The sequence below is a fragment of the Mchenga conophoros genome, linkage group LG23 (assembly GCF_057382185.1).
Source record: "Mchenga conophoros isolate Kocher_MC1m ecotype Shallow Benthic linkage group LG23, M_conophoros_male_GT1.1, whole genome shotgun sequence".
Taxonomy (NCBI): Eukaryota; Metazoa; Chordata; class Actinopteri; order Cichliformes; family Cichlidae; genus Mchenga; species Mchenga conophoros.
Window position 1 is genome coordinate 1,137,259 of NC_140547.1, and position 24,111 is coordinate 1,161,369.

Genomic DNA, 24,111 nt, shown 5'->3' on the forward strand with positions numbered 1-24,111 from the left:
GATGCAGAGGATGGCTGTCAGTTCTCATAATCTAAGAAAGTTCAACCTGAAACCAGAAGGAGCAACAAATATACCTGACTGAGCTCATTCTCATCAGCATCGCGCTTGTGTCGGCCATTCTTTCCTCCTCCGTTGATCTTACATTCGTAGCAGGCCTCGGGAGACAGGCTGTCTTCATCCTCACCCTCGACGTACTGGCCTGGGAAGCCTGAGCCGGTTATGCAGTGACTGGGTGGAGACGAGCACATCAGCAAAGTTCAGCGTGTGCACAGAGAAAATTCGTTTCACGATCAGCATCGGGAAAAATGTTTTGGTGAAATGTGAGCCCCTCACCCCTGTCCTGCTCTGTAGAAACCTCCAGGACAGCCACACAGGTAGCCTCCATCAGTGTTGGAGCAGCCATAGATGCAGGGGTTTGTGGACGTGGTGCACTCGTTCACATCTTGGCAGCCACCGGCACCCTGATCAAAGTCAAAGCCAGAGGGACACACGCACTTGTAGCTGCCCAGTGTGTTGTAGCAGGAGGCCGAGCCGCAAACCGACGCTCCCTGACACTCGTTCTCATCTGCAGTGAAAGAAGAGAGGAAGTTCTTAACTTCTTATGCACTCGCTGACCACCTGTGTTAACCAGCTGAACTGCTAGTTAACACAGATATCACCAGCTAGTTACATGGTAGTGACCTGAAGCATTTAGGCTTGTAAACATGTAGGTAAGGGTGTATGTCTGTTGGAGGCAGCGAGGCTGGTGTTTCAGAAACTGCTGGGACTTCTAGGGTTTACAGAGAGCTGTCATGAAGACTCCAAGCAGGTCCAGTGGCCGGTAGGTGTGTATTAAAACATTTCTGTTGTTTATCAATGAATGAACAGCAGAGGATGCAGAAAACACTGAAATGTTACACTAAACTTGCACAGACGCTCTAATAGGAAAAAAGGAAATGTATTTATTTGTGGCAGCAGATGATAAAATAAATAACATTTTTATTTATCCTTTCAGGACAGAATCACAAAGTGCTGCACATAAGATTACAAGTCACAAAAAGATTTAAAAAGACAAAATAAAACCGGCAAAAAATGAACCAAAAGCAGTTTTAAAAAGGTGAGTTTTGAGTTGTTTTTTAAAAACAGCTGCTGTGTCCACAGTTAATGTTGGGGGGGGAGAGTCCACAGTCTGGGGGCCACAGTGACAAAAGCTCTGTCACCCTCAGTCCTCCTCTTAGTATTTTTTATAGCAAGTAAGCCCTGATCAGATGACCTCAGGGACCTGCTGGGACATCGGGCTGTAGCAGATCAGAGATGTAGGCTGGTGCCAGTCTGTGCACAGCTCTGTAGGTCAAGACCAGGATCTTGACTCTAAATTCAACAGGAAGCCAGTGTAGCTGAGATAACAACGGTGTCACATGTGAGTACTTGCAGGATTTAGGCCTAGCTGCAGCGTTTTGCACAACCTGCAGCCGATCCAGAGAACCTTTGCTTAGACGCATAAACAGCGAGTTACAATAATCCAAGCGTGACGAAATAAATGCACGTATAGCAATCTCCAGTTCAGAGTGAGATAACATCGGGCTCAGCTTAGCCGCATTTCTTAAATGATAAAAACAAGACCGAACCAGAGATTTCACATGCCCATCCAATGTGAGACTCGAGTCAGATTCCTGATAGAGGATTTAACACAGAGTGAGAGAGGACCGAGGGCTTTCACTATCTGCGATAGAAACCTATCAGGGGCGCATACGAGGACTTCGGTTTTCCCCTCGTTGAGTTGGAGGAAATTTGCAGCGTTTCCAACGTTTGATCAAATCTAAGCAATCATTCAGACGCTGAAGCTTAGATAAATCCTCGGGCATAAAAGAAACGTACAACTGAATGTCATCAACATAACGGTGATAAGAAATGTCCTCAAAAGAGCCCATTATATGCTGGAGGGGGAGAAGATATATTAAAAACAATAAAGGCCCCAAAACTGACCCTTGAGGGACACCATAAGTAAGGGAGGTAGAGGATGACCTAAAATCGGAGACCGCCACAGAAAAGGATCGGTGATGGAGATAAGAGAACCACTCTAATGCAGTTCCAGATACACCAACACAATATTTCAGCCTTTCAATGAGGACGTGATGGTCAGCTGTGTCGGAAGCTGATGTGAGGTCCAACATGAGTAGAACAGAGCATTTTCCTGCATCATTATCCATCAAGATATCGCTTGAGACCCTAAGAAGGGCTGTCTCCGTGGAGTGAAATCGACGAAAACCGGACTGAAACTTATCGTAAATGCCATGTTTATCAGGAGCTGCCATAAGCTGCTGAGCCACAACCTTTTCTAGAAGCTTAGCGATTAACGGTAACTTAGAGAGAGGTCTGTAGCTGCTCCAAACACAGGGGTCAAGCTGAGGTTGTTTTAAACGTGGGAGAATAGCAGCGCTTTTAAAGTAAACCGGAACTATACCAGACGCCAGTGAAGAGTTGATCAAAGTGAGCACACATGGGCCAATAGACTGGAAGACATTTTTGAATAATGATGCAGGTACAGTGTCAGATGGCCCCGCCCCTCCCTGAGCCCGGTTCAGTCGGAGGTTTCTTCCTGTTAAAAGGGAGTTTTTCCTTCCCGCTGTCGCCAAAGTGCTGGTTCAAAGGGGGTCATGTGATTGTTGGGGTGTCTGTGTTATTGTAGGGTCGACCTTACAGTATGAAGCACCTTGAGGCGACTGTTGTGATTTGGCGCTGTATAAATAAAGCTGAATTGAATATTTTGATTATGACAACGCTTATTACAAAATAAATAAAGATACTTCAAAGCACACAGAGCTCTCAAACATCCGGATATTTCTGTATTATCTAAATCATTTTTTGCTCCAGCTTGTCTTATTATTATAAATATGAATCTATAGTTTCATTAAAAACTAAAATCACTAGCTCCTCTATCTGGTCTCTGCTTACTGCCCTGAACAAGACGTTGACAGACTCTGGGTCAGGCTACTCACCCACACACTGGTTCCACTGGTAGTGCTGGACGTAGCCCTGAGGACAGCCACAGCGGTAGCCTCCCAGCATGTTCTGGCAGCCGTGCTGACAGCGGTGGTTGCTGCTACATTCATCCACATCTGAAAAACATGAAAACTTCTCACTTAGTGACACGAATCAGTGCAAGAACAATTCTGGATCCCGCTGCAGCCTGATCATCTCGGCAGAAACACTCGTTGATCTCTGGCTGTAAAGGACACCTTACCTTCACACTCAAAGCCCGTCGTGTCCAAGGAGAACCCTTTGGAGCATTCACAGTTGAAGCTACCAGGCGTGTTGATACACGAGGCCCGGGAACCACACACGCTGCTCTGAGCGGTGCACTCGTTGTTGTCTGGAAACATTGAAAAAGTGTTTCTGCACCCGTGAAGTGTAAAAACACGCGTGTCTCATATTTAACCGGTTTCAGGTTGATCTGGTTTCCTTTTTCTTTTGCACTCACCAATGCAGGCAGTCTGGTGCTGAGAGAAGCCAGCGGGGCACTTACAGGTGAAGCCCCCAACGGTGTTAACACAGAGGAACTGGCAGTTGTGCTGCTTGGTCGCGCACTCGTCCAGATCTTCAGAGAGGAAAAAATCACAGTGGTTGGAAAAGCTTTTTCCATAGTTTAAGAATCTGTTTGTTTGAAAGCAGGAAACATTTGGAGGCCCAGTGAAACATTACAACTGTGCTAAACCAGATTAAAATGTAATCATCTGTGTTTATTGTAAATGATGCAGTGCTGTCATTGCTCACCAGGGGGGTACAGACGCCTCAAAGCCATGAAACTAATACTTATAATATGTTTGTTACGTTGAATTCTAACCTTCGACTTTAGTTCAATAAACAGAACTTAGCGACGACAGCAGCTACAAACAGGACCAACAGAAACAGCTTGTGATTCGGACACAGCTACAGAGAGATGCAGTGGGTACCTTTGCAGGTCTTCCCATCAGGCTGCAGGCTGTATCCTCTGGGGCAGGAGCACAGGTAGCTGCCTTCTGTGTTCTTACACAGGAAGTTGCAGGGCTTCGGGGACAGGGCGCACTCGTCCATATCTGACAAAGTAAGACCACAGTGAGAACACAGACATTCTTTATCATGTTCAGGGAAAGCAGAGCGCAGACGTACCGACGCAGGAGGTTGCTGTGAAGTCGGCTTTGTATCCCACGTTGCAGTGACAGCGGAAGGATCCGATGGTGTTGATGCACTGACCGTTACGGCACAGATCCGGCATCACCTGGCACTCGTTGATGTCTGGAAGAGATGAGCGGTTACAGAAGACGGACAGCCACGCCGAGAAACACAGCCTCGTGCTCTGCTGTGTCAGCGCGCTTTGTGTCCCAACATTAATTCTTCCAGTCTTACAGGTTAGAATTGTAGATAATAATAAATAAATATTATTAAAAGCAGAAAAACAGAAGTAAAATCTTTTCTCATCACTGAGCGTCTCACCTCTGCCATCAGTGGTGTAGCCAGGACCGAGTGGGCACATCTTCTTGTACTGTATGGTGCCAGGCAGCGGGCAAAGCTCGCACTGCGACCCCCAGCCCCGACCTGCGTTGCAGCAGCACTCAGACTTGGTCACGCTGTTCCTGTTGGTTGATGACTGCTGGCACATGGTCTGCAGCACCTCTGTGAAACAGAAGCCCTTTCTGTTGTCTGCAGGGAAAGAAGCAGCACTTTAGTTACCGTTCACCCCAGCGCTGCGTGCTCAGCGGGCTCTTATGCTGCAGCGGTCTCACCGATACACTCGGTCCCAGTGGAGCTCGGCTCAAAGCCGTCGTTGCACTCGCAGCGGTAGCTTCCCACTATGTTGACACAGCGGCCGTTCTTGCAGATGCCGGGCTTGGTGCGGCACTCGTTCAGGTCTGCAGGGGTACAGAGACGAGTGAAGAGCACAATGCTGCATGTGCGAGAACTCCATCTCCCCCCGTGTTGGTCACTGTCACTCACCCATACATCCCTCTCCGTCCGGTCGGCGCTGCATGCCAGGCGGGCAGATGCACATGAAGGTGCCGATGAGGTTCTTGCAGGTCATGCCTTTGGAGTCACAGTCGTCCAGTCCCTCCGAGCACTCGTCCTGGTCTGCTCAGAGGAATGAGAGAGGGGTCATCCAAGGTTAAAGCTGAAGCACTAAAAAACCTGTTACACTGTTTAGAAAACACACGAAACACGATTGTGTTCGTCACACATGAACACGGAGACGCAGGAAGGTGAGCTGTCTGCAAAGTAAAAGCAGCACTTTTAATAAGGAATCTGCGGTGGCGGGCTCACCTCTGCACATGCGCTGGTCGTCTCGCAGCACGTAGCCAGCGGGACACATGCACTCGTAGGAGCCAAACGTGTTCACGCAGCGGAAGGCGCAGAGCAGGGGGTTCTGGGAGCACTCGTTGATGTCTGCAGTGAAGGAGAGAGTTGGTTGGAGCCGTTATTTTATTAACTGTCCTCTGATGAGTCAGTTTGACTCGTGCTGCTGAATGACTGACCTTCACAGGTCATCATGGGTCCTGGTTCAAAGCCCTCCTCGCACGAACACTCGAATCCTCCCACCACATTGGTGCAGGTTCCATTTCCACAGGGGTTTCCTATCGAGCACTCGTCGGTGTCTGCAGAGGCCAGAGAGCAGACAGATGAATTCAAACTGAGCAAAAATTGATGCTGCACCGTGGATTTTCAAAGCATTCATTAGCAGGTTAAACCCCAGAATAAATCAAGGCCGGAAAACGACCCGGACACGGCGTTGATTTTGTGAATTAATGTGAAATAAATGCAAACTCTGCACGTCTCACCGATGCAGTTAACGCCAGTGTAATCCAGGTTGTATCCAAAGGGGCATTCGCAGCGGAAAGAGCCGTCTGTGTTGATGCAGATGCCGTTCTGGCAGATGCCCGGGTTATCCAGACACTCGTTCAAATCTACAGAGAAGGACAGAGCGTTAACCCATCGAAGCCTCTCGCCACTCTTCTTCAAATGAAAGCGCTTCGCTCGGTGTTGCAGCGCTCACCTTCGCGAGCGTCGCCCAGTCCAGGCAGGGCTCCGTGGCCGTAGGGACACAGAGTGTTAAAGGCAGCTGGAGACACATCATAAAAGACGGTTTTAATATTTGAAGCATGCTACTGCGTGTGTTCGAGCAGCTTAATAATGACTCTGTTGCACAAACCGTCGGTTTCTCGTGGGCACAGCTCGCAGGGCAGTCCCCAGCCCTCTCCGGGCATCTTGCTGCAACAGCACTTGGCCTTGGTGGTGTTGAAGGCTTTGGGGACCGAGCACTTGCCTGCCTCGAATTTGGTGAAACAGAAGCTCTCTCTGGTATCTGGCAAAGCAGAAATAAAGAGTCAGCTTTGTTTTCAAAGATCTCCTCCAAGTTTATCAACGTGCCTCGACTGTACTCGACAGCTTCTCTCACCGTAGCAGCGTCGTTTGTTGTCAGAGAGCACGAAGCCCGGCTGGCACGAGCACTGGAAGCTGCCCGGGGTGTTGGTGCAGGTCCCGAACTGGCAGAGGCTGAGATCCACACACTCATCGATATCTTGGAGGTGAGCATAAAAGAGCGTGTGCATGAGCAGACGGCCTGACTGTCTTTGACTCCCTGATGTTTACGCGCACTCTTTGCGTGTCTTACCTATGCACTGGTCATTTTGCACCTCGTAGCCAGGAGGACAGATGCATCTGAAGGATCCGTCCAGGTTCTGACAGGTTCCCGGAGAGCAGGTGCCAGGCAGACTCACACACTCATTGATATCTGTGAAAACCGGACACAGGTGTGTGTCAAACACGCTGCCAGGGACTTTCACCACAGCTTTTCCAAACATACAGTAGCAGTATTAGTATTTCAGATGTTATTTTACAACAATGACCAGAGTCAAAATGATTAGCCTGATGCTAACAGGTCTTTTAGCTGGATAACAGCTCACTCGTCTCCTGAGCGATCAGAGCCCGCTCTTCTTCGGAGAATCTCTCGGGCTCTTCCTCATTTGATGGTCCTCAGACGTGGACCTTGGTCTTCAGTTCATCCCACAGACTTTCAGTTACGTCACACCTTTGTTCAGACCACTCGTTATTCTTCACTTTGGTCATCTGGAAGTAGTTCTTCACCAGGATGCTTTGGACCCTCGTCTGGTTGTAAGACAAAACCTGACCACTGAGGCTTCCCTGCAGCACAGCACTCCCATCCCAACTCAAACATCGTCTCTGTGGTTGAGGAACGTTTGTCTCAACGGACCAAAGGACCTAATCTTTCCTCAGGTTGTCCTCAGCACACTTCAGCCCATCGTGTCGCTTCAGCAAAGTCGACTTTTCTTGGTGGTAGTTATTGTCTCGTAGTTGCTGTGGGGTCTTTAGACACGTCTCTCACTAGTTTCCTTTCCAGAGTCTTTAAAATCTTTTGCTTCCTTATCTTCCAGCCTCGTTCTGACTCTCTTTGGATGTCTTGACGATACTTTTCTTGACACTTGGAAACCCTGTGAGAACTTTTTAGATCCTGCTTTGTGAGCATCAACAAGTCTAAACTGATTTCTTACAGCATGATGCTTTCTCCAGTGACAGCTCGGCACTTTTGTCCTGATCGTACCTCGACCTGGTTTCCTACTCTTGAGGATTTGGCCGATGACTCACCAACACAGTTCTTCCCATCAGGCGTGTTCTCATAACCTTCGTGGCACAGACACTGGAAGGAGCCCAGTCCGTTGATGCACTGTCCATTCCTGCACACTTGGCCCTGGAGAGCGCTGCACTCGTCTATATCTGTGAGGTAAACGGTGCAAAGATTAGGATTCGTCTGAATTTCTTCCGATTTTGGAAAGAATAAACCTATTTTCTCCTCCTAACATGCAGACTCTGTGACAAAGCTGCCTTCAGGAAAAAGTTCAAAGATGTTTAATACAGTTTGACAAATTTCCCCATGAAACCAAAGAACAGTAAGAACACAGGGCGAACATCTAAATCTTACTTCACGTCAGTCCAAATGTCACGGCGCAGCAAAGGGCAGCTTGTTTTTATTGAATTGTCAGGGCGCAGCTTTTAATAATATGACAACTACAGCTTTGTCAAGAAGCCGTTGACCTTTCACACAAAGCCCAAACTGCCGTTGACCTTTGTGGAGGAGAACAGCAGTGATTCGTACCCATGCAGTCGTTGTTGTGAGTGAGCTCAAAGCCGGGGAAGCAGAGACAGTTGTAGGATCCCACGGTGTTTTTACAGGTACCGTTACCGCACGGCTGCCGTTCACACTCGTCGATGTCTGAAACAGACAGAACAACATCAACGTAAAGTGCATTTATATTACGGTGAACCACTCTGTTGATGAACTTAGACCCAGTAGCTTGTTGACGCTGCACGTTAAGCCCAAATGTACACAATTGTATGTTTATTGTAACTCCTGTCCTGATTTAATCTTCCCTCTGACACTGGGCCTCTGTACAACACTGATGAAAAACACTAAAAGTAGCAACTGAAAGTCTAAATGAAATGTTTTTGCACAATAGTTGTTGTTTCCTCCTCTTTAGTTCTTCTCTATTTCCACACTCTGTGTGGTTGGAGCAGATAAAGTGTGCGCTCTGTGGTTTGCTCACCCATGCACATGGTTTGGTCAGCAGTGGCCTTAAAGCCGTTGTGGCAGATGCAGCGGTAACTGCCCTGCGTGTCGATACACTCGCCGTGGCTGCACACGTTGGGGATCTCCTGGCACTCGTTACGGTCTGTGGAGACGGGACAACAGAAAATCAGCTAAACGTAGCACACCGATAAAAAGCTTAGTTATGATCATCATGGACAGATTCCCAAAGTCTAAACTGACATCTTTAACCTCCTAAGACCCGAACTCTTCCACAGCAGCATTTTAAATGTCTCTTTGATATTTGGGCCGATTGGCGCCCGATGAATGTAAAAACAAAGAATTACCAGATTTATTTTTTTTTACCTTATTTTTGTTTTTAAGAAAAATCTGAGCCACACATGAGGATATTCATTTACAATTTTGATAGAACAGTAGCAGCATAATGTCCTCGTAAGTGGATTTCAGGCCATTGTAGAGCAAAATTGAGTATTTTGGTCTAAATAACCCAAAATGTGATGTCCACATATGTGGACGCAGGTCCTAGGAGGTTAAATACATTTCTTTACATATAGAGAAGCTGAATGAACCTAAACCCATTTCGTGTCTCCCTGGACTCCTTACACGATGGCTCTGTGAGCCTGTCACACAGTGTGGACTCACCCAAACAGGCCCCGCTGGGAGACAGCTTGAAGCCTTGCGAGCACTCGCAGCGGTAGCTGCCGGGAATGTTGATGCAGTTGGCGTTGCGCTGGCACAGGTTGTCCCCGCTGTTACACTCATCGATATCTACGCCAGAGGAAGGAGGAGAGAAACAGTGCGCATCAATCACAGGCTCTGTAACTGTCTGGTCAGAGCACGGCGTCAGCTCGCGGACAGCAGGAAACACAACAGCGCCATTTTGGCTCTGATACAGTACAGACAGCTGCTGACTGGCTGACTGATGGCTCTGGCAGGTACTTCCGCTTAGAGCCACTGTGCTTTTTTACAAGGAGACACCTCTTGTTGGTAAAGGCAGCAATGACTATATTGGTAGAAGTGACTGTAAAAGCAACTATCAGAGTATTAATTCGAGTGTGCACAGAGTCTTCCCCTGTCGCACTGAGGATGGTGTGAGGACATTTCAGACCAAATGTCACTGAAAGCCTGAGTGCTACCTTCACAGATCAGTAGTATGTTGTTGTAGCTGAAGCCCATCGGACATTCACATCGGAAGCTCCCAATCTGGTTGATGCACACTCCATGGGCGCAGATGCCAGGAATCTCCCTGCACTCGTCAATATCTGCAGAAAATCACCACCGTGGTCTATTTACGAGGCACAGCAGTGAACATGCACGATAGCAGGTGGGGCTCTTGATGTCGTAATACTTACCAATTGGTTTGCCAGTATGGATGTCAATAATGAAGCCAGGAGCCTGGTTACCACACAGCAGCTGGTATTCAGCTGGAGAAAAAGAAATCCAGTGAGAATCAGCGATGGGAAACAGGCTGTAGCTCGTGTTTCGAGGACTTTGTTGGAACTCACTGGTGGCAGGAGTTGGACAGGCTTCACACGGCTTGTTCCAAGCTTTCCCCACGTTGTAGGCACAGCAGCACATCTTCTTGGTCATGTTGAAGGACAGCTCGTTCTCACACGTGTCGTTGAAGTTGCGGTAGCACACGCTCTTTCTCATGTCTGCCATACGAGAAGGAAAGTAGTCATCAGGAAAGGTTTGACACTGTTGGACATGTCATTAAATAAGCAACAGCGAGGACGAATCTGCTCCACCCACCCATGCAGTTGTTTCCTCCATTGACCTGCATGTACTCAGGCGGACACACACAAGTGTAGTTGCCCAGAGTGTTGTAGCAGGTGCCGGGCCCGCAGATCCCAGTGTGAGTCGTGCACTCATCGATATCTGCAAATAAAGCATGAGCAGCGTGTCAAAGACCTGCTGCTGGGCGATCGTTATCAGCTCTGGACATCTGAGTCACGCTTACTTCAGACTGGATGTGACATTTGATTATCGTTACAATTTTACTTTGTTACTTTTTCTCCATAATTTAATCCACAATTAATATCAGCTACTAGCAACAGCATTAGCTAATAAAATGTTCTATTTCATGGACTTATCTACAAAATGTGTCTGATTTTCTCACCACTACTTGTAACATTAATAACAAATTATGTATTAATTACATATTTCATGTAATGGGGGTAAAAGTGAAAACAATGTAACCAGAGGTGGGCAGAGTAGCCAAACAGTGACAGCAGCACTACCTCAACATAGTTTTACTCAAGTAAAAGTACAAAGTAGCCTCCAAGACATTACTCTAGTAAGAGTAAAAAAGTATTTAGTAAAAAAGGCTACTTGAGTACTGAGTAACTGATCATCTGATTTAATGTTTAGTGCAAATGTTGGTATTTTAAAGACTGAAAAGAATAAATCTAAGCAGCAGAAAGACGTTTCCAAATCATTATTAAACTAATATTTAGAGAAGGTAATATAGATGTAATTATATAAATACATGTTCGAACAGAGTGATGGTGTAACTTCATCTCCAACAGGCGGAGCAGACGGAGTAACACTAACAAACTGCAGGTTTGTGTTTCCTGCATTTTTGGTTCAAACGTGTTTATTATTCACTCGAGTAAGAGTCGCGATACTTCATCATAATATTACTCGAGTAAAATTAAAAAGTGTAATGTAGTAAAACTACTCCTAAAGTAATTTTTCCTAAAAGTTACTCAGTAAATGTAACTGAGTAAATGTAATTAGTTACTACCGGCCTCTGTAATTAACATATATTGTACAGGCACAGTGGTGAGACTCATTTTAAGGACGTGAAAAGAAACAGAAACAACACTGACGAGTGGCTGTGTACAGGATTACTGAGTAATTACTGTGTAACTCAACTTACTGTAAGTGTTTGTGCTTGAATGTTGCGTGTGTGTGTGTGTGTGTGTGTGTGCGTGTGCGTGTGTGTGTGCGTGTGTGTGTGTGTGTGCGTGTGTGTGCGTGCGTGCGTGCATTTAGGCAGCAAATGAATACAAAATAAACACATTAAAAACATCTTGACTTTACTGTTTATCTGATGAACAAGAAAGGAAGTGACTCAATAAATAAAAACGATGCAGTCGTACAACTGAAAGAACTCTAATAAGAGGAGGACGGTTGTCAGACATCCTCAGCAGGCGACGAAGAAGAAGGACAGGAGGGACGGGACACGCTCCATCATCACATGACCCGGGCTCAGGGGACGACTGCATGTTTACCTCATATGTTTATATCAAGTGTGATTAATACTAATATTTAAAAATAACTGCTAAGGTTTCTCCTCACACCTGTTCACTTATTTCAATTCTTCAACTGCAGTTTCTCATTGGTTTGTTTTCAGAGTAGCTGAGTTTATCTGTGCATGTTTCCTTGGTTACAGCAGACGTACACCCTGGTGTAGCTCTGACAGGAAGTGTCTATAACGAGGGGCAGGATTTTCAGTGTAACTGTGATTTCAGCTCTCACCTTCACAGATGCGAGTCTCTTCATTGAGGTAGTACCCTGGTGGACACTCACACTGGAAACTGCCAAATGTGTTGACACAGTTTCCACCCTGGCAGAGGCCTGGAAGCTCCTGGCACTCGTCAATATCTGGAAAAGAATTCGCTTTGTTACATCCATCAGTGACACCAACGTGTTGTCTTTAAACACAGGACAGAAAACAACGTTTTACCCTCCAGGATGACCGTGATGGGGTTGGGTCTGAACCCTTCTCCTCCCGGACACAGAGTCTTATAGTCGGCTGCAGACGAGACAGAGACACACATGCAGGTTTGCATTTGGAAATAAACACTGTAAATAAATGAAGCGAGTGGGTCTGTGCATACTGGAGTTGAGCAGGGGGCACAGTTCACAGGGGTTTCCCCAGGCGACCCCCTCTGAGCAACAGCAGGAAGCTCGGGTCACACCCACTCCGATCTCTGCGCTGCAGGAGATTCCTCCATCGCCGCGGGCGAGGACATCCAGGAAGCAGTTCCCAACACGGGTGTCTGAAAAAGACACCGAACGGCAGCGAGTCCAAGAATGAAACGAGCAACATTTTGGGCGGCGCACAGATATGTTAAACACATTAAACTTCATTATGCTGTGTGACCCATCCCGGCACAGAACAAACTGCATTTCTCAGTGTGACTCACCCACGCAGCCCACTCCTGTGGGGTTTAGCTCAAAGTCAGGTGGACAGTTGCACAGGTAGCTTCCTGGTGTGTTCACGCAGAGTCCATTGATGCAGTTAACAGGGTCCGCACACTCGTTGATGTCTGTGTTGACATGCAATCAGAAAACTTGTTCATATAAATGGAAAAAGCAGATGAAAGAAACCATTAATGAGCTGAGACAGAAGCACAAACCAGTGCAGTTTCCTCCACTGCGGTCCAGTTCGTAGCCATCGTCACACACGCAGCGGAACATCCCTGGAAGGTTCTGGCACGTTCCAAACACGCAGATGTTCTGGAAGTTACACTCATCGATGTCTGTGGGGAGGACACAAGTTTGGGTTTTTGTCTTTTGGACACCACCTGTTTGGAAGGAAAACGAGTAAAGTGAGCAGCACCTTGGCAGGCCTTGCTATCTTCTGTAGGAGTGAAGCCCATCTCACACTCGCAGCGATAGCCTCCCGGGGCGTTCAGACACTGGCCGTTCTCACACAGGTTCACATTGTCTGCACACTCGTCCATGTCTGCGAGAGATATGTTAAAAACTTACTGTGCGCTGGACACGCAGTCGCTGGCTTTAATCGGGACAGCTCCGACAGTCTTACCGGAGCATGAAAAGCCATCTCCGTTGAAGCCCTCTTTGCAGGTGCACCTGTAGGATCCCGGCGTGTTGACGCAGTCTGCGTTGGGATTGCAGTTGTGGTCCTCTGCAGCACATTCGTCTTCATCTGCAGGAGACAGAAGTGGAAAGCTTCACGTCAGCATATTCTGGATTTAACGAGGTAATTGTATTCCTTCTAGGGGTGGGGAAAAAATCGATACTGTGTAGCATCGTGATATTTTGTTTGCTAATAATGTATCGATGCAGGGACAGCAGAAATCGATATTTTGTTACAAAAAGGTTTTTGTGCTCTGACTTCAGAGCATGTTGATCCTTTTTCTGAGCAACAATCCTGACACTGTCAAATGTGTTTAACTGTTTTTATGGCAGAAATAAACACGACAGTTTACTTATTTTAATTTAAGACATGTTTTATTTTAATTACGTTTAAAACTTTTTTATTTAATGTAAAATTATATTTTGTTTTAATTTACTTTCAAATTCTTCAGTTGCTGAAGGGGCTGCATAGTTTTCATATTGCATAGTTCAGAATAGCTGTAATTGTACCAGATGGTTTCAGTTAAGTTGGACTAGACTGTAATACAAACCGTTCAGTTTGTCAACAATAAAACTGAGATGAGAGAAAGACTGAGTGTGAGACTTTGTTATTAGATAAAATTAATATTGATGAAGTTTACCTTTATGGACAGAATCTGAATATCGCAAAATATTTTAAAAAATTGCAATAATATCGTATCGTGCGTTAAGTATTGTGATAATATCGTATCGTGGGATGTTTGGTGATTCCCACCTCTAATTCCTTCTATGCTCTTTCGAACCTGATGCCTCCACATAAACTACACAGTAATACCCACTCACCCACGCATTTGATGCCATCTCCCACCCAGCCGTCTCGGCAGCGGCATTTGAAGCTTCCGGGAAGGTTGACGCAGGCGGCGTGCATGTCACAGTTATGGGATCCGATTTCACACTCGTCAACATCTGGAAATATTCAGAGTTCAGTTAAGCAAAGAACAGGCAGTTTGTTTTCTAGCCCGGTACGAAGAAGAAGCAGGCAGCACTAATAATGTTGGTTTACTCGGGTGAAATTCTCCTTTATTTAAGGAAAGGACAACTCTGACCAGGTCTTCACTTTGAATGAATAATTTCTGAACTCTGGATCGGGAACTCTTGTATGCATGAACGAGCTGACTCAGAGAGTCCCGACAGAAGCTCAGGCCGCTCAGCTCGGCCTCTGATGTACCTGTGCAGCCCGTCGATCCCTTTTTGACAAAGTATCCCATCTGACAGTGGCAGATGAAGGAGCCTTTGGTGTTCTCACAGTCACCATGGAGACAGATGTTTGGGTTCAGATCGCACTCGTTCACATCTGAGATGGAGAGATGAAGATTATACATGAATGTTCTCACCGTGGAGATTAGAGTGACACAAAATGAGAGTGACAGTGGAAGTCCCACAGATGCTGGGCAGCCACAGAAAGCTCATCTATATTTATAAACACGTCAGAGACTGAATGAATAAATGAAGGCGGCAGACGAAAAAGACACAAAATCACAAAAGAGGGAAACGGATTTACAGATCAAGACGCCAGCGTTGGCTTCACACTCAAATTATAGGCCTACCGATACAGGTCCTCATATCCATGGAGGCCATGAACCCATCGAAACACAAGCAGCGATAGTCTCCAGGGATGTTGCTGCACTGGCCTCCGTCGCAGATGTCTGGAGTCTCCTCACACTCATCGATATCTGACAGCACAGGCAGACCGTTCAGTCTCCACACGCAGCGACGCAGTAACATTTCTCCTTCATGCTGTCTCTTTACCTGCACAGGTCCTGAGGTCAGGCATAAGTGCATATCCCTCGCTGCAGCTGCACTCGTAGCTGCCCTCTGAGTTGGTGCAGTGGGTCTCGCAGCCTCCGTTCATGATGGTGCACTCATCGATATCTGCAATGAGAGGTCGCAGCTATGAATGAAAACACGCATCGTCTGTGTTATTCGGGCGTTTGGGTTTCTAAGTGATTAAAAGTTCATGTTCTGTCATAGTTTTATTTTATGTTTTCAGTTCTGTTATCTTCTGATGTGGGGCTTTGGTTCCTCCAGTTCTAGTTCTCTTCGTTCCCTTTAGCATTCCCATTCTCTTCCTGCAGTCTCATCTTTGTGGAAGTCCTCCTGTTCAGTCGTGTCTCTCTTCCTGTTTTATTTTGGTAAGTGTGTCGTGAGCTGAGTGTCGCTTCCTGTCTTGTTTGGTTTGTTGTCTGCAGCTGTGTTCCCACCTGTTGCCTCGTTACTCTTTGTATAAACGGTGTCAGTCTCCCTTTGCGCCCCCACTCATGTTTCTGTCCTGCGTGATAATCATTAAAGCTTGTCTCGGTTATTTCTCTGCACAGCCTTAAACAGTCTGGTTCTTTTGTGAACTTTTCTACTCTAGCTGAAGACTCGCAGCACTTCATACAACTTCTTCTTCTCTGGTGTACAGACTGGAGGATCAGCCGGGGAACGACCTCCAACCTCCTGATCAGTAGATGACCTGCTCCGCCTTCTGAGCTCCCATCATCTTTGCTGTTGCTGCTGCCTCGCTTTCACACGCCCTCTAGTATGACTTTAGCTCTACTCACCGACGCAGCCCTGTCGGTCCGGTGTGGCCTGGTAACCGGTGTCACAGGAGCACTGGTAAGTTCCCATCATGTTGACGCACTGGCCATTCTTGCACAAGTTGTCGCTCAGCTGGCACTCATTCACATCTGAACCAACAACAAGGTGCAGAGACTTTAAAATGATACGAAACTGTTTTTGGTTAATTATTAAAGACGTCTTAGGAGGATGAATGAATGCACTGGCAGCGTGACGCATGCCGCACCTTCGCAGGCCGATCCATCTGTGCTGAGTGCGTGTCCAGGGGGACATTCACACTCGTAGCTCCCTTCTGTGTTCAGGCAGGTTCCTCCTTGACAAAGCAGTGGGTTTCTCTCACACTCATCGACGTCTGTGAGGCAAAAGACAGCAGGACACAGAGGAAGTCAAAGGGAAAAGCTAAATATCGGCTGGACTGACGTCACTTTCAGTGTAGCGTCTCAAAACTCTCTGAGCGTGGTTCATCCGTACCCATGCAGTTCTTCATCATCATGAAGCCACTCTCATAGCCCTCAAAGCATTCGCACTCAAAGCTGCCGGGCGTGTTGACGCATGTACCGTGACCGCACAGGTCGGGAGAGATTCGGCACTCGTCGATATCTGAAACACAAACACAGAACGAGTGCTCGCTGCGTGCTCGTTACAGGAGACGGTGACGTTGCGCTTAGCTGCGGCCTGCGCCCGTCGTTCACACCTGTGCAGTTCCTCTCGTCGGAGGTGAGAGCGAATCCGTTGTTGCACCGACACCGGAAGCTGCCGATGGTATTTCTGCAGGTGCCGTAGGTGCACAGACCACGGAAAACCTTACACTCGTTCACATCTGAAAACAAACACAGAGAACGTGAAGCAAAAGAACGTATGGAAGCTGTGCATATTCAGGAAGCGGAGAGTGACCTTTGTAGAAGGGTCTGCCCGTCAGGATGTCTCCTCTGTTGGCAAAGCCATGTCCTCGGGGACAGATGGCTCTGTACTCAGGTGAGCCCTGTGTGGGACACTCCTCACAGTCGACACCCCAGGCAGCACCCACTGAGCAGCAGCACATGTCCAGACGGTATCTCCCAGGCACCGGCTCGCCACACTCATCCTCGTGCCACTTCAGGTAGCACTGCTCACTGCGCATGTCTAGAAAAATTGAAAATGAAAGTCATCTGTCCCAGAACTCTGGAAGAAAGGATGGTGTCTGATTTCACGGCAGTCCTCTTACCCACGCAGGTGCGCCCAGAGCTGTCCAAGGTGAGACCTTCGGCGCACTCGCAGCGGAACGAGCCCTGGGTGTTCACACAGCGGCCATTTTTGCATACTCCGGGGAACACCTCGCACTCGTTAATGTCTGCATTTGGAGAATCAAAACAATATTTTGAAGCAATCCTCAGGCACACGTTACAGGAAGTAATGATTCCAGGTCAGTTCTCACCTTCACAGACGAGGCCCTTCATGCGAGCAAATCCCCGGGAACAAGCGGTGTCTGAGAACCACGAGAAATCAAGATGTGATGTAAAGTATTTCTATGAAGCAATAGTTTGGTTTATATTTGATTTAATAAACTGCCACACGTATGTAGCTGTAATTAACACATCTACGAGTCTACGGACCGATCTCGCAGGGTTCACACGGGCTGCCCCACGCAGCTCCCAGCGTGGAGCAGCACTCAGACTTCAGCGTGGCTCCGTTGATGTTGACTTCACAGCGGTTGTCCTGAATCGTAAGCCAGCAGGTACTCTTCATGCTATCTGTAGAGCCAAAGAACAACAGCGTGAGGAAAGTATCGCTGTCGCAGTGACAGCTTTGCTCTAAAAGCACACGGAGATTTAGGAGACAGATTCATATTCTAGTTTCAGTTGGGCTTTTAGTATTTTGTAGCACATCTGACTTGGTTACTCCCAGTTCCTGTTCCCTTTGGTGTCCAGCCTGCTCCCAGTCTGTCGTGTCCTGACTGTCCCATGTTGGTAATAGTTTTAATAATGTGAGCACCATGAGTGGGAGACGCCCTACGATGAGTTGAAAGATGAACTTGTTCTTTACTCCTGTATCACTTTGTGTGTCACCACGCCCTCCCCTCCCTGCACTCTCTGCTTTTGTGTCCCAGTATTTTTATTGGCCCCGTATGAAAAAAGTCTGCTCGTGTCTCGGTTGTTTCCTGTTTTATTTTGATAGTCTCCTGCTTCGTGTGCTTTATGTTTTGTTTCGCGTTCCTTGTCTCAAAATGAGGGAACAGGTCACAGCTGCGTTCCCTCATTTTCCTCCGTGTGTTCATGTCTGCGTCTCCCTCTCTGCGAGTCTGTCGTCGTGTTTGCCTCTAAAGTTCTTTCGTTTGGATTTCCAGTTACGTTCATGTGTTGTGTTGTTTTGTTGTGAGGCGTCTGCAGCAAAGCTGCTCGGAGTTTTACTCTGAGTCTGTCGAGCCGTTTGGGCCTTTTCCTTCCTGCCTCACAGCTGAATAATAAAACCTTTTCCTCCTCCATCCTCCACAGGACGGGCTCTCAGCATAGCCAGTTGGACTCAGCCAGAGGAACCAGAGACGAGCACAACCGGCTCATGTGCTGTGCATGAGCATTCATTCAATGACTCATTCACCCTTCCAGCTGTAGTGATGGCATGTAGCTTCTTCAGAGAGATTTCCAAAATAAAACCTCTTAAAAATCGTCGTTTTAAATCTGTGGCAGATTTCTCTGAGGTAAAGAATCAAGGCCAGGCATGCAAGTGTTTATCTGAAAAGTCTTTTTGTGTGTTGCTGTGTCTGTGAGACCATCTGAGGATGATAATCCTCCTGGGTCGCTCCTGAAAACCTCAGCGTTTGTTTACAAAAGTGGAGAGCAGACGTGGACTAAAATCACTCGAAGGAAAAGAAATTATTGGTGTAATTGTCTCACACAAGCTGTGTCTTGGACCCCGCAGCGCTTCCTTAATTTGCACTGACCATTGAGGAGGAGCAGGATCTTACCCACGCAGATGGTGTTGGTGGAGTCCAGCTTGCTGCCGTGGGTGCACTCGCAGTGGAAAGACCCAGCCACGTTACGACATGCGCCATTGATGCACGGGCTGGACTCACACTCATTGATGTCTGGAACACAGGCGAGCACACAGCTGAGGTCAGAGCTGGTTCATCATCATTGTTTGACACACACACATTGTTATCGTGTGTGTGTGTGTGCGCTCACCTTCACAGGTCTCTGACTCCGGCTTGAAAACAAACCCTTTAGGACAGAAGCATGTGTAGGAGCCAGGAGTGTTTCTGCACTGGCCGTTGTCACAGAGCAGACGGTTCACCAGACACTCGTTGATGTCTGCCAGAAAGAGGAAACAGAGTGCTGTTTGGTCACTGCGTCCAAACAGGAGTAATGCAAAGAAACAAACATGCAAACCATCAGAACCTGTAATGTTTACCCTCTGACATGTACCAGCTGAGCTAACGTTAGCTGCTCTAGCTCTGTAGGCCTGTCAGTATCGTACAGAACTGAACAACAGCTTATATGAGTCCAACACATTCATGTTTGTGCAGTGATTTAAGCTGTTCACTTATTTCTTTTTTGACATTTTCATGTATCTAACAGCTGAAACTGCAAAAGTAGAAACGTTGTGGTCAAAAATGAGTTTCTATACGCTGCTACTCCACGTGGCTCGCACCGAAAGCACAGCTAACTTTGAAAAGCACAGTTACGAACCACTTCAGACCGACTCACCGACACAGTTCTTGCCACTGGTGTCAGACTCGTAGCCAGCGTTGCAGATGCAACGGTAGCTTCCCCTGAGGTTCTCGCAAATGCCGTTCTGGCAGATGTCCGGGTCCAAGGCGCACTCGTTGATATCTGGGAAACATCATATTTTATTCAGATGATGCTGAAGATTTTTTAACGACACTGTGGTTACTTTCAAACTTCCTGCTCACCCCTGCCATCAGCTGTGATGCCAATGCCACTGCTGCACACGGCCTGGAACTCAGCTGGGCAGAAAGGATGTGATGAAAATTAGATTTGTGCGAGCTGAATGTTCGGCTTCGTTATCATTTTCAGACCATAACTGCTAATCAAGTGTAAGATGAACCAAAGAGGGTACCTGAGTTTCTGGCAGGGCAAGGTTGGCAAGGCTCCCCAAAGCCATGTTCCGGATTGGCACAGCAGCACTCCGACTTGGTCACTGCACCTGGGAACGGGCGCGAGCACGTGCCCATCTTGATAGCGCCGTAGCAGGTGGTCCGCATGTGTGTGTCCACACACACTCGACCATCCACATCGACAGCCAGGCCCGGTGGGCACTCGCAGCGGAAGGAGCCCTCGGAGTTGATGCAGCGGCCGTTCATGCAAATGCCAGGTGTCTGACACTCATCGATATCTGACAGAGAGACGGTGCCAATGCATCACATCGGGTCACGCTCGGTTTGTCATACAAGACTATAACAACCAGAATTACAACCGGTTTCCTCCAGAATGATTTATTGTTTGCATTACTCTCTCACAGCTGCTTCAAATGTTCTTTTCGTGCATGCAGAGTTATTTTGTTCTATTTCGTTTTATTCAAAGTAGCCTGCTGTATGCAGCGATGAAAAAAGGATAGTGTTGGTTTAGTTTGATGTTTGCAGAGTCTGCAGCAGAGGTGGGACCAAGTCATTGTTTTGCAAGTCTCAAGTAAGTCTCAAGTCTTTATCCTCAAGTCACAAGTCAAGTCTCAAGTAATGTCAGGCAAGTCAGAGTCGAGTCTCAAGTCACTGGTGTAAAAGTCCGAGTCAAGTCACAAGTCTGAAACTTTGAATTTCAAGTCCTTTCGAGTCTTTAAAAAAAACAAAACGAAAAAATAATGTTGCAGTTATGCTAAATGTAAATATTAGACCATGTAATTTTAAAATCTGTGTTTTTCTCAACACATGACAAAATAGTGAACTTAGAAAATATACACAAATTGTGAAATTGCACCTCTTTAAAATGCAGCTCAATTAAACCTAGCTCCAAGAATAATTTTCACCGACAGTTCTGAGATAAGCTGCATGTTATTCTTGGATGCGGTTGTAGGACCGGCTTTAAAATCGCATGACAAAAATATCATACATATTAAAAAAAACTGCATCACCAACGTAGCCTGGAAAACATTTGCTAGTTAGATGAAGTCAGCTATCTCATCGTAGCATATTTATATGCATATTTATAATTATACGGTTCTTGGAGTGAGTGCATACACTCGTGAAGTTTAGTAACTTCAGGTCACTGCAACAAGCCCAGGTACAGTTTACCGACGGATGGGTACAGGACCTTGAAATGCACCGTGTAGAACGAAAGACCATCGTACGTATCATAAGTTTACCAGTCTCACAAATTGTCGTCATAAATACACATTCCTTAACCGTTTATTAATATAACCTTTGAGCTCAACGGTAATTAATTAGTAGTGGAAATAATTTCTGGTTCATCACAGAAATGTAGCAGTGACAATAATACTGTATGCTGTAATCGTACTGGGCAATTAGTGATACAAAAAACCTGTTTTATCCTGTGAATAAAAGTATATGTTTTTGTCAATGTACCATAATAACAGAGGCGAAACGCAATATTGTGTCAGGACAATTCACTATTTATGCACAATAAATAAAGGAGCATAGCGCCACAATTTCTGTTCTTGCTTGTAACCTATATCACCAATTATGTTAAGAAAATGACGCATTAACTACAACAGCAGACTGACCTGTGTGTAAATGCTTGGAGCAGACTAACCTGTGAGCTGGAGTGTTCTGGGACGTTATATTTGATCTTTGAATGGCTGCAATCCAGGCCATCCGTCGCGTCTTTGTTACTTCGGAAACATGGCTTGAACAATTTCTCTTCAACGACGTAATCCGATAACAACCGATCTCTTTACCCGTCGGCTTCCCGTGGCTGTCATGTGACCGGCTATTGCAGTTAATAATACAACAGCTTCTTGACATTTTTGTGTTTCTTTTTATCGCTGTGTAACTGATTTTAATTGAAAGCCTGCGTGCGCTAGTACCGCTTGCCACGAGTTCCCAGAATCCTTTGCGGTTCTACCCGTGAATGACGTCACATTTTCAATCTCTATATAATATGCATGTTAAATTTTATATTTGGGGTAAAATATCAAGTCTTTTCAAGTAAACCGGTTCAAGTCCAATTCAAGTCCCAAGTCATTGGTGTAAAAGTCCAAGTCAAGTCACAAGTCTTAGAACATTTTTTCAAGTCAAGTCTAAAGTCATAAAATTAATGACTCGAGTCTGACTCGAGTCCAAGTCACGTGACTCGAGTCCACACCTCTGGTCTGCAGGTACATGAAGACAGAACAAGGTCACTCAGAGTTTAGATGATCTGGTTTAGCCGTGTGTGTTTTGGCCGTGCGAGCGCTCTGTACTATGGTACGATCGTCATGGGAATGGCGGCTCCTCTTGAATGTTGAAGGCAAAATCTCTCGACAGAGATTCGGAAATTCATCAATCTTTCTTTTTCTGGGCTCTGCATAAAAGCATTTTGGGGGAAGCCTCAAATACTCTGACTACTGAAGCAAAACTTCAAAAGGTCAACGGAGAATCTGCAGAATTTCAAACAACACCAAATCTGTCATCGCCGTTTTGAAGCAGAACGTCTTCGGCTGACTGTTAGTCTGCGTTTGTACTTAATAAATCGACATACCGGTGCAGTAGCGCCCGCTGGGTGCAAGTGCAAAGCCAGGCTTGCAGATGCACTTAAAGCTGCCGTCCTCGTTGATGCACATGCCGTTCAGACACATGTTGGTGGTGGCACATTCGTCGTGATCTAGAGCGGACCGAGAGGAAACGTTCATAGAGCTGCCGGCTTATGTGAGCTTCAGCCGTCTCTGGATTTGCTCCTTACCAATGCAGTTCTTTCCATCAGGGGTGAGCTCAAAGCCAGCATTACAGATGCACTGAAAGCTTCCTTCAGTGTTGACGCAGCGGCCATTGCGACACATCACTCCATTCACAATACACTCATCGATATCTTAAAAAGAAGAAAGACGGCTCCTTAAATGCTCTCTGAAAGTAAAAAACTTGAAAGGAAAACACAGATTTTATGATGTGACTTTGTTTTCACAGACATACCAATGCAGGCCTGTTTTGTGGGGGTTCCCTGATACCCCTCGTGGCACTTGCAGTGGTATGATCCATCTGTGTTGACACAGTCTCCATTGACACATGGATTACTCACACATTCATCCACGTCTGGAGCGGGAAAATAAGAGCACATAAAAGGTCAGAATAAACACGAACACCACGCTTCACATTTCAGACCCACGTTTGAATCAAGTTCCTTAGACTGGCAGAAGATGGCAGTGCAGTGCATGCAGTTAACTGCGGCGCTGCATGTACCCTCCACAACATGCAGCGTGTTTCTTACCAATGCACTCCCCACGAACATCCTGTTTGTAGCCCATGTTGCACTCGCAGCGGTAGCTTGTCGGCGTTGGGATGCACCGTCCGTTCAGACACAGGTTGGTAAAGTGTTTGCACACGTCCACCGTTTCATTCACAGTAACGGTGCCTGAGGAGACAAAACGGGCCCGTGAAGCAGACAGCACAGACACAAAGTCTGTCATCTAAATCTCCTTTAAAAGAATCATTCAGATGCACAGAGGGACAGACTTATGTGCTGGACGGTTCCCCCGTTGTTCCCAAACGTTCCTCCTCCGTTGTTCCCAAACGTTCCTCCTCCGTTGTTCCCAAACGTTCCTCCTCCGTTGCCGATCCCTCCGTTACCGTTGCCATTGGGGAACTTGAATCCATAGGGGTAGTGTCCATTGTGGTGTTGAGAGAAACCGTGTACTTGAGGAACGCCCACAATACACAGACGCCTGAACTCATCTGCCAGAGAAAGCAGAGCACAGATCAGAAGATCCCAACAACTGTTTGATTCAGAGAGCCAAGAAAAACCATTTACGTGGATTATTACAGCGATGTGGACTGAGAGGCCTCGACCGCTTAAAGCTGCAGCGTGGATCCACCTGAAACATCCGCTTCCTTCAGCTGCAGTGAGGCCATCGAGTAGAACCTGACTGAGTAATATGATGAAAACGACATGCACATAATAGACATGCAGCTATGTATGCACACGTGCTTTTTAGCAGGTAACATGGACGAATGTTAACCTCTTAGTTTGGGA

The 24,111-nt window shown here is 46.7% G+C and overlaps 1 protein-coding gene across 3 annotated transcripts in view; it reads right to left on the reverse strand.

Annotated features, from left to right (window-relative positions):
- The window catches only part of fbn3 (fibrillin 3), a 65,339-nt gene that overhangs the window by 2,746 nt on the left and 38,482 nt on the right, over nucleotides 1-24,111 (reverse strand). For all 3 annotated transcript variants that reach the window (XM_085264098.1, XM_085264099.1, XM_085264100.1), the window contains exons 11-64: nucleotides 23,595-23,813; nucleotides 23,350-23,493; nucleotides 23,055-23,174; nucleotides 22,828-22,953; nucleotides 22,627-22,749; nucleotides 20,054-20,329; nucleotides 19,887-19,940; nucleotides 19,681-19,806; nucleotides 19,159-19,284; nucleotides 18,942-19,061; nucleotides 17,593-17,730; nucleotides 17,415-17,465; nucleotides 17,205-17,330; nucleotides 16,895-17,122; nucleotides 16,695-16,820; nucleotides 16,472-16,600; nucleotides 16,227-16,352; nucleotides 15,985-16,110; nucleotides 15,191-15,313; nucleotides 14,989-15,114; nucleotides 14,610-14,735; nucleotides 14,225-14,347; nucleotides 13,350-13,472; nucleotides 13,143-13,268; nucleotides 12,940-13,062; nucleotides 12,727-12,849; nucleotides 12,418-12,579; nucleotides 12,264-12,332; nucleotides 12,056-12,181; nucleotides 10,325-10,450; nucleotides 10,078-10,227; nucleotides 9,925-9,996; nucleotides 9,709-9,834; nucleotides 9,215-9,340; nucleotides 8,571-8,696; nucleotides 8,123-8,239; nucleotides 7,615-7,743; nucleotides 6,623-6,742; nucleotides 6,407-6,529; nucleotides 6,161-6,313; nucleotides 6,005-6,070; nucleotides 5,790-5,915; nucleotides 5,487-5,606; nucleotides 5,275-5,397; nucleotides 4,954-5,085; nucleotides 4,743-4,868; nucleotides 4,453-4,659; nucleotides 4,129-4,254; nucleotides 3,933-4,055; nucleotides 3,461-3,577; nucleotides 3,224-3,352; nucleotides 2,979-3,098; nucleotides 334-565; nucleotides 75-228 (exon numbers count right to left, since the gene is read on the reverse strand). In XM_085264098.1, the coding sequence (XP_085120224.1) occupies nucleotides 75-228; nucleotides 334-565; nucleotides 2,979-3,098; nucleotides 3,224-3,352; nucleotides 3,461-3,577; nucleotides 3,933-4,055; nucleotides 4,129-4,254; nucleotides 4,453-4,659; nucleotides 4,743-4,868; nucleotides 4,954-5,085; nucleotides 5,275-5,397; nucleotides 5,487-5,606; nucleotides 5,790-5,915; nucleotides 6,005-6,070; nucleotides 6,161-6,313; nucleotides 6,407-6,529; nucleotides 6,623-6,742; nucleotides 7,615-7,743; nucleotides 8,123-8,239; nucleotides 8,571-8,696; nucleotides 9,215-9,340; nucleotides 9,709-9,834; nucleotides 9,925-9,996; nucleotides 10,078-10,227; nucleotides 10,325-10,450; nucleotides 12,056-12,181; nucleotides 12,264-12,332; nucleotides 12,418-12,579; nucleotides 12,727-12,849; nucleotides 12,940-13,062; nucleotides 13,143-13,268; nucleotides 13,350-13,472; nucleotides 14,225-14,347; nucleotides 14,610-14,735; nucleotides 14,989-15,114; nucleotides 15,191-15,313; nucleotides 15,985-16,110; nucleotides 16,227-16,352; nucleotides 16,472-16,600; nucleotides 16,695-16,820; nucleotides 16,895-17,122; nucleotides 17,205-17,330; nucleotides 17,415-17,465; nucleotides 17,593-17,730; nucleotides 18,942-19,061; nucleotides 19,159-19,284; nucleotides 19,681-19,806; nucleotides 19,887-19,940; nucleotides 20,054-20,329; nucleotides 22,627-22,749; nucleotides 22,828-22,953; nucleotides 23,055-23,174; nucleotides 23,350-23,493; nucleotides 23,595-23,813 (7,103 nt within the window). The remainder of the gene's footprint in view (nucleotides 1-74; nucleotides 229-333; nucleotides 566-2,978; nucleotides 3,099-3,223; nucleotides 3,353-3,460; nucleotides 3,578-3,932; nucleotides 4,056-4,128; nucleotides 4,255-4,452; nucleotides 4,660-4,742; nucleotides 4,869-4,953; nucleotides 5,086-5,274; nucleotides 5,398-5,486; nucleotides 5,607-5,789; nucleotides 5,916-6,004; nucleotides 6,071-6,160; nucleotides 6,314-6,406; nucleotides 6,530-6,622; nucleotides 6,743-7,614; nucleotides 7,744-8,122; nucleotides 8,240-8,570; nucleotides 8,697-9,214; nucleotides 9,341-9,708; nucleotides 9,835-9,924; nucleotides 9,997-10,077; nucleotides 10,228-10,324; nucleotides 10,451-12,055; nucleotides 12,182-12,263; nucleotides 12,333-12,417; nucleotides 12,580-12,726; nucleotides 12,850-12,939; nucleotides 13,063-13,142; nucleotides 13,269-13,349; nucleotides 13,473-14,224; nucleotides 14,348-14,609; nucleotides 14,736-14,988; nucleotides 15,115-15,190; nucleotides 15,314-15,984; nucleotides 16,111-16,226; nucleotides 16,353-16,471; nucleotides 16,601-16,694; nucleotides 16,821-16,894; nucleotides 17,123-17,204; nucleotides 17,331-17,414; nucleotides 17,466-17,592; nucleotides 17,731-18,941; nucleotides 19,062-19,158; nucleotides 19,285-19,680; nucleotides 19,807-19,886; nucleotides 19,941-20,053; nucleotides 20,330-22,626; nucleotides 22,750-22,827; nucleotides 22,954-23,054; nucleotides 23,175-23,349; nucleotides 23,494-23,594; nucleotides 23,814-24,111) is intronic.